This window comes from Pseudophryne corroboree, chromosome 2, assembly GCF_028390025.1.
Source record: "Pseudophryne corroboree isolate aPseCor3 chromosome 2, aPseCor3.hap2, whole genome shotgun sequence".
Classification (NCBI taxonomy): domain Eukaryota; kingdom Metazoa; phylum Chordata; class Amphibia; order Anura; family Myobatrachidae; genus Pseudophryne; species Pseudophryne corroboree.
The window spans coordinates 361217318-361232028 of NC_086445.1; the positions used below are offsets into that span (position 1 = coordinate 361217318).

General features: G+C 43.7%; 1 protein-coding gene across 1 annotated transcript; it reads right to left on the reverse strand.

Annotated features, from left to right (window-relative positions):
• Positions 1-1384: 1384 nt before the first annotated feature.
• Positions 1385-13781, reverse strand: ING1 (inhibitor of growth family member 1). Its single transcript, XM_063953165.1, has 2 exons — positions 12925-13781; positions 1385-3051 (listed from the first exon to the last, which is right to left on the reverse strand). Exons 1-2 carry the CDS (start codon positions 13058-13060, stop codon positions 2348-2350), a joined length of 840 nt encoding a protein of 279 aa, XP_063809235.1. The 5' UTR covers positions 13061-13781; the 3' UTR covers positions 1385-2347.
• Between the last annotated feature and the right edge of the window lie 930 nt (positions 13782-14711).

Below are 14711 nucleotides of genomic sequence, written 5' to 3' on the forward strand. Positions count from 1 at the left end.
GTTATGGCACTGCCCACATCATTCAACACAGCACAAAGCCGTTCCGTGTGAAAGGCTCTGATTCACAGCCAAAAAACGTGCGTTTTTTGCCATCCGGTGAAAACCGGTTGGTGTGAAATATATACACACACAGTATACCAGTGGTTCCCAAACTTTCTAGAATCATGGCCCCCTAGAGTATCAGCATTGTTTCCACAGCGCCCCTAGGCCAAATGTTTCTTATTGAGAAACGCAGCAGAAATTATTAAATGAAATACGTCAGGCTTACCTGCCTTCCTTAGGTTCAGTTACGTGGTGGTGAACAGGACTGTGTGTCTCTTTCTCCACATATTATATAAATAATAATAATAATAATAATAATAATAATAATAATAAAACAGACACAAAATTTGGAGATTTTGTTTTAAAAAATTGTCCCCAAGCCATGAGTAGCATAATGCAGAAGCCACGTAGTGACTGAATAGGAATAATAAACCATTTTGACTGTGTATTGTGAAAACATAAAAACTGAGGCCCTGCCTTGTATGCTGCTGCGATGACTTTAGCTTCTTTTGCCGTAGTTGTGTCTGTGGCTTTACACTACTGCTAGGAAAAGCCCTTCCCTGGTGTACAAGTATGCGTCTGAGTGTTCTAGTGTGCAAGGGCTGGGACGCCCACTTTGAGCAGCTGCAGTTGTACAATCCCACTTTGTGCATCTTAAAATGCAACAATCGTTCTCACCATCCAAACTTGTACCAGCACCATGCTAGGTGCAGAATCTCTATCAGATTACGGCCCCCAATGTGAGTGATTAAGTGTCTGAGTTCACATCCAGTTATGCGACATTCCTATAAAATGGTACATCTTACGTCTGAATATAGCCACCACACAGGAATGCTCAGTACCTTTCCAATACATTTCTGAGACAGTCTGTCTCAGTCGCTACTGTGACATCGTGGGACACATGCGCTGTGCAACTTTTTATCTAATTAGATGGATGCGCAGTTGAAAAACAACCTGATTCAGGCCCTGAGTTTTTCCTGAACAATGCTGATAGAAGATTAAGGCCTTAATGGAGCCTCCGTGACTACTACAGGGTGATTCAAAAGTCGCAGTTCACCCTTTTGTTTCAAAAACTGTGCAGAAAATGGGAAAACTGACTTAGATTCAAGATGGCTGATTTCAAAATGGCGCCCTTGTTCGGTACATACCCTAAGCCCACCTCACCCATACCTTACTGGAGTATTCATTTTTTCCATTTCCTGCACAGTTTTTTAAACAAAAGGGTGTACTGTGACTTTTGAATCACCCTGTATTCCTAGATTATGATTATCTTCTCCAAGACATGATTATCCTTTTTTACTCACCTTAATATGTAAACTAAATTAAAAAAAAAAAAAAAAGATTTTTCCATAGATCTGTATTTATTTTAAGTATCACAGCTGTACAATCTTCATACATACATACATACATACATACATAAGGAAATGCACATTGGTTATACAATGGCATTTGCTGCATTTCCAATTATAATACAAGTGCAATGTCACTTTAAATGTACATTTATACAAATTAGGATTGCTTCACTATTACCTGTGACTGTATAAAGCTTGATTGGTGTGTATTATTACTAAACCACTGTTTGGTTCAATAGAAAAAAAACAGTCAATTATTTTAAAATGGCCTCTCCTGGTTTCCAGGCCAGAATACAGTATAAAATATCCGCCAAGTAAAATGCAACCTTTTGCATTCTTTTAAAAAATAAGATACTTGTTGTGAATTTTCCATTCCTGGAATAATAATATAGCTACAGAACAAGCTTGACCTTTATCCTTCCCATGCCAATACAATGTTGAAGCCATGACATACTGAAAGAAAGAAAAAATTAAAAAAAAAAGTGGCTATTGACAAAAGCCAAAACTTAGAGACCAATACAATAAAATAATGTCACATGATGGTATGCCATAAGGTAGGGGACAGATCATAGCTGTGTCTAGGTGACAATTTGTTTGAAAACAAGTGTGTGGATATAGTGCTTGTAGTTTTAGAAGTGCATTAAACAGCCACCACAACGGATACAGTATTAGTCCTCATCTGTGGCTGGAAGGCTGGAAACACGGAGTCTGAGAATACATGCATGGCATGGACAATAACCAGCTCACTTGGTAGATTCATGGACAATTCACGGTCAGACCTTATATCAAAAAGGGGAAAAAGTAATGTTATTGCTGTCACTACAACCAGAATGGGTGTATCCCTAGATAAAAAATATACAGTATGCAATCCTTATCACCTTCACAAGGTGTCTGGACAATAAATACATTTCCTCATATTTCCTTCATCCTCTCCTGTGGCAAGTGTCTGTGGACTACCTGTTGTAAGCCCGCTCTTTTTTAGATTTCTCAAGTGCTTTGCCCATGGTTTTCTCATTTTCCCCTCTACACTCTGGACAGTACCATTTTCCCTTTGGTTTATGATTGAGTCCAACACAAGAAAAGTGGAACCATTCTATTGGGCATTCTTCATTATCGCAGCCAATCATTTCACCATAAGAAACTTGGTTACACAGGCAATAGGTTGGCTCATTTGGGTCAATAGGAAGATCTGCAGGAGATGCTTCCCTTTCAGCTTTAGCTTTGGATCTCTTTTTCTTCTTTGACGTTTTTGCCTTCTTCTCTTTGGGCATCCCAGATGAAAGGTCATCGTGATCATGATTAATAGTCGAATTTTCCCGATTTTCATTGTTTCTCTGTCTCCGTGATCTCTTATTGCTGGCTTTCTCAGTCTGAGAGACAGCCTCATTTTTGGACTTATCCTGTGTATTTTTGCTGCTATTACTCGTACTGTCATTCAGATCTTGGCATGTTTCAAAGAGTTCCACATGACTGTCTACTTGCCTTGTCCTGTTTTCTACCAATTCCACCATCTGGCTAACTATTTGAATTTTGTCATCGCCAAGCTCTTGGCTACGAATAAGAGCTCTTTGGATGAACTGCAGTATGCGTCTCTTTTGTATTGCATCAGATTCATGTCTGAACTTTTCATAATGGTCATCCAACTCCTTCAGGATCTCTACAATGAAAAAGAAAAAAGAAAAAAAAGTGTATAAATTGGTAAATATCTACTTCAATGTAAATATAATGTAAAACAAGTAGATATTTAAATTGTCCCATAACTTTTGGACTCTTTATTCCACACAGCCTTCAATAAAGTATACATACTTTGTAAGTGAAAGTAATAATCACTATAAAAAGGGGGGTTACATGGAAGAGTTACCACTCATTAGATAAAACACATGGATAACAAAAAAAGATTTTAATGCTGGACAACATTTAGCTCTCATGTGGTGCGAAACTACAACTGTTCTTTTGATCTCAACACCTGCAGTCACTGGAATACAAGAACTGCTTAAAATGCTCATTCCAGTTGTGCATAATGTGTGTTATTCAAATCTTTCTAAAAGAAGATGGTTTATGCTATATTCAGATATCTAACAATTAATCTTATCATTAGCTGGAATTAGGCAAGATGAATTAGCCACTTCCCTATAAGTCCATAGAGGTAGGGGTTGAAATTGGATAAATTTATAACTTAAATAGCGCTCCAAGCTTGCTGCTAGATTTATGGGGGTAGATATCATATTTTACGTAATGCTGCTGTTTCGCCATTATTATTTTTTTTTACACAATTAGAAACACTGTATACCATTATGATTGATACAAAAAAATTTTTTTTTTTTTTTTTAATGCAAAAAAAATGTGGCAAGGAATAGGCAATCTAGCAGATTGTATTTTGCGGGTAAATGGTATTTTACAACAGGATATACTTTAGCTCAATTCAAATTTATAGCATTTATTATTTGCTTTTGCGTCCAACTGAATTACAACTAGAGATGACCAACTGTCTACGCTTCCTGCAATTATTTCAATTGGCTGATCTGATAGAACAAGCATGATAGATATTACCATGACTATAATTATTACCTTACACAGCTATAAGGTATATGTAATGATCCCTATGAGAACACCAATTCAACTTGTGAAAACATCATATACTCTGCATAGATAGTGCCCTGGGTGGCAATAGAAACCATGACCCCAGTGCTGTGAAGCAGCAATGCCAACCACTGTGCCACCGGATGTGTTGCAGGGGATTTTCTACAACTCACTGCTCTCATTTACTTTAATGAGAAATCACTTGCAAAACTAAGGAACAAATTTAACAGATTCAGTGTTACCAAGTATCTATTTAATCAATTTACCAGTGAAATTGAAAGTGATTTTTTTTTTTTAAAGGCACAACCAACCACGTTATAGCGCCAGCATAATCCGTTGCACTTTACAATTTAACGGCAATGGTTCCATGGGATGTGACAGCTGCCACATGGGATTTCTCCGACATGCAGAAAGGACTTCAGTGGGGGCCTATAGTCACTAAAGGTCACGGGAGTAACCACTGGGGGGGGGAATCTATTACTATTAGGGGGACGGGCATTATAGGCTCTGCAGGACCTATCAATACTCGGAAATCTACTGCCACTGTGGGGGAAGGGATGGAGGGTGATCAGGGTTAATGTCCCAGTGGGGATCTATGGACACTGGGGGTTTAGTACCACTATGTGGTTTTTTTTTTGCTTGTTTGTTTTTTTCCAACAAAACATTTAACATACTTTTTACTTGTTAAACTTTAAAGACAGAGTTGTTGTTTTTTTAATAATCGGAAAAGGTTTTTTGTTTTTTTAACCGTAAGATAAGTGGTTAAATGAAAGCATTAATCATCACCAGTATTGTCAACTTCAAACACATCTAAGGTTTACATAAATCCAGGAGTTTGCTAGTAGCTAGCTGTAGTGTATTCTTCTGCACACAGATCCCTAGTACTCTCAATATTTGCATCTATCAGTAAGTTGCTCTGTCACTGCCATCTAGTGACCAAGCAGTGATACTTTATGTATTAGATATATTAGAACTCAATTGCATCATATTCAATCAGTTCCGATATTTTCATGCTTAATTTCATATAAAGAGTTATATATACTATGGTGGTGGATCCCAATCTTGACATTGTGACATCATTTGTACACAGAGTTTAAATATTGCAAAATATATATCATATTCTTGAATATCATTTAGAAAACTAAGGACATATAATTATAAACTAATGAAACAAATTATATGTGCTCTTGATAAGCATACAGCCAAACTGATAAAAGTTGCCTAACCATTAATTAAACCAATTGTTTCCTCAGACACGCTTCACCAGGGGATAGTCAACATTTCTCCTATGGTTCCATTCACACAAAATTAGATTTAAAAATAAAGTGTACATAATGGGGCCCGTACATCAATGATGTACTGCTCTAATCTCCCATTTTGCCAGCGCAGTGGGTGGGGAAATCTAACGTTGGATTTTCCAGATATGTTGTTTCTGTCAAAAAAATGATTGGGGTCAGTGAAAATGGGATTTTTAACATGCAGAATTTTCCCAATGATTGGCAATCAGTGTTTTTTGATTGACGGATCAGGGAAAAGCAGACATATACGGCCGCATTACTCAATGTACAGTCTGACTTTGAAAACAAATTATAACACTATGGCTGGTATTCAATTACCGCAGGTAATTGCGTCGCCTGAGGCTTTTCAATTAGCCCCGATAAGACGGTGCAAGTCTCAGGCAGGCGAAGCAAAATCCCCGAAAACAGCTCCGTTTTCGTGCAAAAACGGGGCAATTTTTACCGAAAACACACAGGTTTCACTGAAGCTTATTGCCTACAAGAGCAGAAAGGATTTAAAAAAACAAAGCCATACTTTCACTGAGCTCTGGCTGTCATGTGCAATGTCAAATTATAGATTTTATTTTATTATAGATCTCTTCTAAAATGCTACACAAAATAACTAATAACTTTTAAGCAGTTTTACAAAACTTGTGATATGAAATTTAAAGTGGTGGTGGTTATTTTAGAATATTGGGGCAGATTCTTAGTGGAGAGTAAAGCAAAAAAGCAAGTAACTTTGCATCTGGAACAAACCATGTTGCAATGCAAGGGGTACAGGTAAATACTGTCTGTGTTTGCATGTACATTAGCCCACAAATACTGGATAGCTTTATTTTTACACCACAATTTAAATTGACTTTGGACACTCCCCTATCAAATATAAATCTATTCACACATTTAAAATCTGTACCAGCTACCATGCAACTTGGCTTTGTTCAGGACTGAATGTGATCAAGTTTAAGTTTGTAAAGGAAGGATATTTCTGCCCATTTTGGGCAGGGATGGGGAGTAACTCATGACTGTTGGGTAGGCATTAGAGAATAGGTGGGTATTCAGAATGTGTTTAAAACATTGGGGGTTGGACGAGAGTCTAATGCAGAGCTGGCCAAACCAGTCCTCGAGATCTACCAACAGTTCACATTTTCCAGACCTCCTAGCTGGTGCACAGGTGTAGTAATTACTAATTAAGATGTGCTGCATTCATTCCTAACTGACAATTCTACAGATCTCCAGGAGGCCTGGAAAACATGAACTGTTGGTAGATCTCGAGGACCGGTTTGGCCAGCCCTGGTCTAATGTGTCTTACAAATCCATGCGTAGACAGCAAGTAGGGATTTTGAACTGGATTCTAAAGGGGATGGTGAGCCGGAGTAGGGATTAGGGATTTGCCAAAGTGGAGCAGCAAAGATTATTTTGCAGTAACATTCAGAATAAACTGATATAGAGACATAAAAGTGAGAGGAGTTACAGCTAGAAAGAGGCTGCAATAGCCAAAGCGGGAGACAACAAGGGAGTGAATTAGCAGTTTTGTTGCATCTTCAGTAGAAAAGGGCAGTTTTCAGGAAGTTTCATGTGTGAAAGAAACCTAAGCACCCTCACTGGGAGTTCTTGACAGTGAGGGGGAGATGACTCTGGGAGGATAAAACATGAGGAATTCCATAGTAAATATGCTATTGGGTCCCAAACTAAGTGTCTTTGGTTGGTGGTCAAAGATCAAATCAAATTGTTTATGGTTAATCGAATAGGCAAAACCAGTACTTGTGATTTCCAATCAAAACATATGTGGACAAACAGATGTGAATCCTTGTCCCTCACCACATAACTTGACCTAAGGATGACATATAAACACAATTTACTTAACTTTTTTACATTTCTCAATACGTAACTTTTAGCCTAGGGGTGCCATGAAAAAAAATTCTGATACACTAGGACGCCATGATTCCAAAAAGTTTGGGAACCACTGCACCATCCATGTGGATAAAACAGTGTGAGAATTGATCACACTACATAAAAGAGAGGTAGGTAACATGAAGAATGGTGGAGTATTTGTAGTTCAACTGCACATAGGTTATACTGGAAACCAAATAAGTGGATTAGTTCACCAAAAGATGTATTAAGAAAGCAGAGTGTCAAGGACAGAATCTTGTGGGTCCTCAGAAAGTAGTGGAAGAGAAGAATGTGTCCAGAGACGAAGATATTGAGGTGAAGGATGCGAGCCAGGGAAAAGCGGTAAACTCAATGGAGTTAAGGGTGTGCAGGAAAAAAGGGTGCTCAACAGTGTCAAACACGTAAGAGGAAAGTTAGGGATGTGCTGCCTTTGGACTTTGCTGTGAGTAAACCATTGGTTACTAAGAAAGAAAAAGGGTTTTCTTTGGCCCTAACAGAGTATGCAGAGAAATAAAACCTTAAAGTAAAATACATTTTTTAAAGTTATATGGTATTAGATAAAAACCAGTGGGACCAATACTTTACTCATTCGTTCCTTAAACGAGTTAACACATTTGAATGTCCATCCAGTGCGGATAATAGATCATTGTATTGATTAGTAAACCAATGTGAAGCATTGTCAGCCTGAGGAAGCAGTCTGATTCAAGGAAACGCATTGCGTATATCAGAATGAATTTTTTCTCCACTTTTTATTTAATGCTTTATTTTGGTTTATCAGTACTACATGTTGTAATCCTGCTATTTCCTTTTTATGTGATACTGTGTTACGTTGTTAGATTTTTTTAAATCATCATTATCCTTAATTGTGAGAACTTATCCAGGATGTTTTTATCTAAGGTTTGACTTCTGAATGCTTAACATTGTTTTATTCAACAATAGAAGTATTTATTATCAGCAATGGATGTACATTCAAAAGTGTTAGCTCATTTATGAAACAACCAAGCAAAGAACTGGTCCACTGACTTTGCTGAAATACCATAACGTTTAAAAATTGGATGTACTTTAAAGTCGTATTTCCATTCATTATCTCTATGAAAAACAATTTTTCTTGCAAATTTTGAGCTTTTTTGGAAACCACCGTACCTCAAGGCAGCAACAGAAATGGTCCCTTTAGCCTACTTTTTAATTGCTCAATGGTAACTTGTTAGGACAGTCTCTGTGGAATGGAATCTAGATTACAGAGGCACAAGGAGGCATTGAGAGAAGATTAAGAGGGCTAGGCGAATGTACACAATCCATTCAAGTACTGCGGAAACCAGAAACTGGAGAGGAAAGATAGTGATGGAGTTGGGGAAAGGGGTTGGGTTGAAAGATTGTTTCCTCAGGATTGGTAAAACGAGTGTTCATTGGAAAAAGGAAGATTATGTTCTAGAGGTGAGAGAGATTGAAGAAGTGAGCGAGGGTAGATTGGGGCTGGAGAGAATCTGAGCTGCCCACCGGCGGATACATCCGACAGGCGACCCGGTGGCAGGGGGGGGGGGGGGAGTGAAGTTTCTTCACTCCCCGTTACCCGGCTCCATAGCAGTACATGCTAATATGGACGGAATTGCCCATATTGGCCTGCATGCACAAACGATGAACGAGCGCGGTGCCGTGCATCGTTAATCATTGGTGCCTTCACAATGCACGATATGAACGAGTTTCATGCAGTGAGATCTGCCAGTGTGTGGGGCCCATTAGTTGCAAAGGAGAATGACATTCAGGTGGGTGCCATAATGCAGGTAGGTGGTGGTGTATATAGGCATATACAAATGTATATGGATCATCTTATAATAAAAGATAGATAACATCCTGCTGGCATATAAAATATAAATATTCGCAGGGATGTGAATAAATATCAACACTCATAGGGCTTGTTAACTGAACAAAATCCCTCTGTACGTTGTCCATGCAACTAATTGTTTGTTTAAGAAGTGTGTAAGACACACAGCTGCATTGTGGCTAATGATCTGGATGTGAAAACTTGCTGAACAGTAATCGCCAGCGCAGCTGAACATCCTGGGGAGTTTTGGCCATCACAAGGACCGGTAAGTCACATACAGTACACCGCTCGTGGTTAAACACCAGGCTCATACTTTTTCTATTTGCAGGAGATAGGATGCAAACACTGCTAGCTACATTATGATAAATTGAGGTATCTGATTTGATACATGCCAGAAAGTTACCTATATATTTTTTTTTGGCTTTAGAAATGAGTGATAAAAGAATTAATATTATTATTATTATGATGATCCTTTATTTATATGGTGCCACAAGGGTTCTGCAGCGCCCAATTACAGAGTACATATGCACATAATCAAAACAGGAAAACAGTGACTTACAGTTGAAGACAATATAATACAAGTAAAGGGTAACTAAACATAATTACATCAGCAGATGACACTGAGATAAGTATCAAGGTGGTCAGAAACTGCTGGATTTGGTGCAGTTGAGGATTAAAGTAAGACATAGGATAAGCACATGAGGGAAGAGGGCCCTACTCGTGAGAGCTTACATTCTAAAGGGAATTATCACTCATTACTGAATGGGGCCCTTATGGGTCCATTTAACGAGGCATAACCCCTTTAGCACTCGCTAAAGGGGTTATGTCCTCCTTCCAGTATTTAAGAGCCAGCAGTAAACTTATACCCCTTTCACATAGTACAAATAACCTGGTATCGACCCAGCATATTGCTGGGTCGACACGGGTCAGTGTGTGATATGAAAGCACCATGTCCGAATTCCCGGTTCACCCGACCCGGTAATTCAACCCAGGTAATAAGAAGGGTTATTCCCGGATTGAATACCGGTTCAGGCAGGCACAGTGTGAATGGGTTGCCAGGGCGATGCGACACGGTACCCATTCACAGCATAGGGTGAGGCGGCACAGAGATGAGCTCATCTCCCACCCCTGGCTCCGCCCCCCACTGCTATGGCAACCGACATGGGCAAATTGCCGGGTCGGGAAGCCAGCACGCAGCCTCCAATGCCGGATCCCACCCGGGAAGGACACATTTCCAATTCCCAGGTGGGATCCGGCTTTGGAGATGTGAAAGTGGTATTATTGTCCCTATGCAGCAGACCATCAATGGTCAACCCTAAAAAGGGTGTTCTACTGAGCACTATAAAAAGGTGTACCACATAAAGTGGCTACATTTTCCATCACAACAAAGAAACAATGATACTATGTTGAACATGTAAACGGTCAATTCATACATTACCAATATTTAGTTCAGACTAGAAGGGCAAATTGGTTATTATCTGTTGTCAAATTCTATGATTCTCTAACCTTTGTTGCAATGAACAGACGACACTGTTTTAGCAGCATAGCTTTATGGAGGGAGATACATTTCAACTTTTTTTTTTTTTTTTTTTTTTTTTTTAATTGCTCCATGTAATAATAGTTTATATGAATAGATACTGCAGTGTTCCATCACTCATTTAACTGAAAGATGAATGGTCTGAATTACATTTGATGAAGGGTTAAATGTGAAACGTGCATGTATGCACTTCAGTTATAACCGGTGTGTCTGGACTCCAGGAAAGCAAGTACTACAAGAACCCAATCCTGCATGGTGGGCCAGGGACATGGTGCATAGTACCTGAGCGCACAGGAGACAGCAACGCATGCAGCAGCCGCAATGTGGTCACCAGGTCGCAGGCACCCGGCACTTATTACAGACAACTGCTGCTCGGAGTTGGGAAGACGGCGCCCTGATTCGCTCTCAGCTGCACACACAGCCATCCCCGCCAGCTCCTGGTAAATACAGGCAGCCTGGAAGCTTCGTTGAGCACCGCCATGTTTAATATGGCCATAGTGGAGAGTAGCCGATGCTGTGGTTTATAACAGGAAAAGCAGCAGCAGGCTCACAGAACCCCACACTACAGTATATAAGACATAGCTGCCTCTCATAACAAACAATGGCCATTGTGACAGGAAACCTCATCTCATGCCCACATAAAAGATGGCCGCCACACACTTGCGTACTTTACTTTTATTTGTGCCCATATCAGTGCTTCTTTCAGGGAAGCAGACACGCCCATCTCCTACCTGGCAGCCAATGATTATAGTCGGGAGGGCAGAGACATTCAAATGAGAGTAAAGGGAAATGTTAAAGAGCGAAGAGGAGGGCGGAGTAACACAGGGAACGAAGCAAGCCAGCAGCAAATGAAAAAACAGACTGCACCCGGGACGTTCTAAACTAGAAAGTAGGGACCAATCGGCTCAGAGGGGCGTGTCTAATAGAACGACGTTTACAAGGCCCCCCAGTATAAAACAGAGCTGTGTCTTAAAGCCAGGTTACAGCGCGGTTGGCGCTATGCATTAGAGGAGGTATACCGTCTCGTCCTGCAGCTGCCTCTGTACAGTTATACATGTATGTGCTTCCCGACCGTCACACATAGACAAAGCAACAACAAACTTGTAACATACGCCTCAGTTGGTGCTCCCACTATATATATATATATATATATATATATATATATATATATCTGCGGCGCGTCTCTCGGTGCTCGGTTACTACTAAGTTATGATGCTGAGTGCAATACAAGCCCTGGTATGAGTGGGAACCCAGCCCGGGCGCTAGGAAGCGGCGGAGGGAATGCAGGTGCAGACGTTCCGAATGTGACGCATTTACACAGTGCACGGCTGTCTCTGGGGAAGCGAGTTACCCGCTCCCGGTGCCGCCTCCTCCGGTGCTCGGTGCGGGGGGAGGGGGAGCTGTATGTGACGTGGTGCATAATGTTACCCATACTGCCAATGTCACAGTAACTAGTTCCCCGCAGCGGATACAGCGCTGAGCACACATATATGCCCTGTACACGGGGGCACTTTACGCCTGTACATGCAGCACAATGCCCGGCTGGGTGACAGGCATACGAATAAGGAGGGGGAGCGGAGTCCCGGCGATAACATTGAGGCCAGGGGGTAATAACTCTGCTGGCAGCGTAGTACAGTACAACAAAGGTGACTGATGACGCCCGTGCTACAGCCAGGGCGCTGTGATGTGCGCTATTTACGGCGAGGATCGCTATTAACACAATGAGAAAAATAAGCAAAGGAAACCCTGCCCACCAGCAGCAGCTACTACTACAGCCACCCTGCGCCTGTACATTCCTCCTCCCCAGTGTTGTTGTGCTGCTGTAATCTCTCCACACACATCTACCTCTCCTGTGCAGCCGATCGCCCGCTTATGCCGCACATATACAGTATAAGTGATGCTGGAGAGGAGGCGGCGGCGGGTGTGTGAGAGCTGCTGGGCACCTTTTGTTCCGCCCAATGACAGGCGGTTACATACTGCAAGTGTCCGGCCAGCAGCAGCCCAGACTGCACACAACACAGTCTGTGCATCAGTGAGGGATGGGGGGCACAATGCAGGCATATGGGGGAGAAGGCAGAGAGTGAGGGATGCGTATTGGGGGGGGGGACAGAGAGTGAGGGATGCGTATTGGGGGGGGGGGGGGGGGGAGTGAGGGATGAACATGGGGGGGGGGGGGGGCAGAGTGAGGGATGCATATGGGGGGGGGGGGGGAGAGGGCAGAGTGAGGGATGCATATGGGGGAGAAGACGGCAGAAAGTGAGGGATGCATATGGGGGGGGGGGCAGCAGAGAGTGAGGGATGCATATAGGGGGTAAAGAGCAGAGAGTGAGGGATGCATATGAGGTCAGGGAGACTGCAGCACATAACACGGGGAAAGTTGCCCAAGCTCTCCGGCTGGGTGGACACTATGCACCGGCCGCCTACCTTGGTACTTGGCGTCAATCTCCCGCATCAGGGAGACATTTCTCTGCAAGTCGAACGGCAGAGACTCGATGGAGTCCAAGTAATCCTCCACATAGGTCACCATGTGGGTCTGGTCTCCGTTGCTCGGGTTCAGCATCTTGTGCTACTCCAGTCTCCAGCAAAGCCCCAGCGGGCTCCTGCCAGCTCCAGGGTCTGTCCCTCCGGGGGGCCCCCACCTACTGCCAGGGGGAGAGATGAATGCTGTCTCCCCGACCCCGGCTGGGCATGCACCACAGTCCTGGGGGCACGGCTGTACAAAGCGATCCACTCCGGTAAGCTGCTGGCTGGGCAGGAGACAGGCGACGTCTAGCAGCCAGGGGATGCCGGAGCCGAGCAGCAGAGAGCGCGGCTTGGAGCGAAGAAAGTCCGGCAGTGTGAGCAGCTGATTGAATGGCTGTCTTTCTGGGCAACAACTCGGGAAGGAGGCAGTCAGTGTGGGGTGTGTGTGTGTGTGTGTAAGGGGGCGGGCAGAGGGGAGGGCCGGCAGCGCCGGGGAATGCTGCAGCAGCAGCAGCGCTGGTGGTGACTGATGATGGGGATAATATAATGGAAGCGCTCTGCACCCGGGGCCGGGCAGGGAGATCAGACCCACAGCTCGGTGACTGACCCTCCGTGTCACAAGTGAGTGCGCTACAAGCACGGCGCCAGGCACATACACTGTGACTGGCAGCAAGTTCCAGCACTTGGGAAACATTCACCCTCTTCCCTTACATCCAGGGAGCATGCGCAGTAAGAGCCAGGAGCTGGCAGTGTACGGCTGATCGGGTCCGTCAGAGTAGCCCGGCTGAGCAGCGCGGTGACTGTGGGGGGCGCTATGTCCGCTCCACGTACATACATAAAGTTACACACGGGAGTCGCGGGAGCGCGCACATGACATCTGACAGCGCAGCCACCTGTCACCGGCAGCCGGCCAATCACTGCCCAGCCCAGAGCGCGCTTCACTACAAAACTTTAATCGCTGTAGCCACTAGTAACGCGCGACGCGCGCCCGCATTGGGCGGGGAAAGAGAAAGAAAAAGGAAGCTGATAGCGTAAGGTGGGCGTGTCCTCGCTGTGGTGGGCGGAGTTTGGCCAGCTAATACGTAACCATGACAACAACGCCAACATCCCGGTCCTCGTGCCTCACTGGTGGGTTGAGAGGGCGCGTGATCAAGGTATAGGCGTGGTCTATGACGTATAGATGGGCGGAGCTGGGTTAGGGGCATACTCAGTCTGTCTCTGTACTTGGCTGAGGATGCTAATGTTGATCGGCTGTCTGTTTTTATAAGATGATGGCTGCTGGCTGTGCGGGAGACTGTAGGTCAGGGTGCGTGCACCGGAATAGGGACGCTGTATTAGGTGTACGTGCTGAGCTAGGCACTGTGCTGTAGGACTGCAGCCTCTGGCTGCGGGCAGCGGCGCGTGCTTGGGACCGATCACTCTGGAGACTACTTCAGAAATAGAAATGTGTGCGGCCGTGCGCCCGGTGTTATCGCCGTCGCTGGTGACTGCTTGCGGTTGTGCCGCCTGCCTTGCGCGTTAGATTCTTCACCGCGACATTGCCGCACTCGGCCTAATTCAGTAAGGATTGCAAAATCTGCTTTGCAGTCCTTTGGATTGCATGCTGGTGGCCGCCCATCGCTGGGCAAGGCCGCCCAGCATGCTGGCCGACACATCCCCCAGTTTCACAAGCAGAAATTGCTAAAGCATCGTTCTTGAACACGGCGGCCGCGTGTCATGTCACACAGCCGCTGCGATCATGCCCCTGT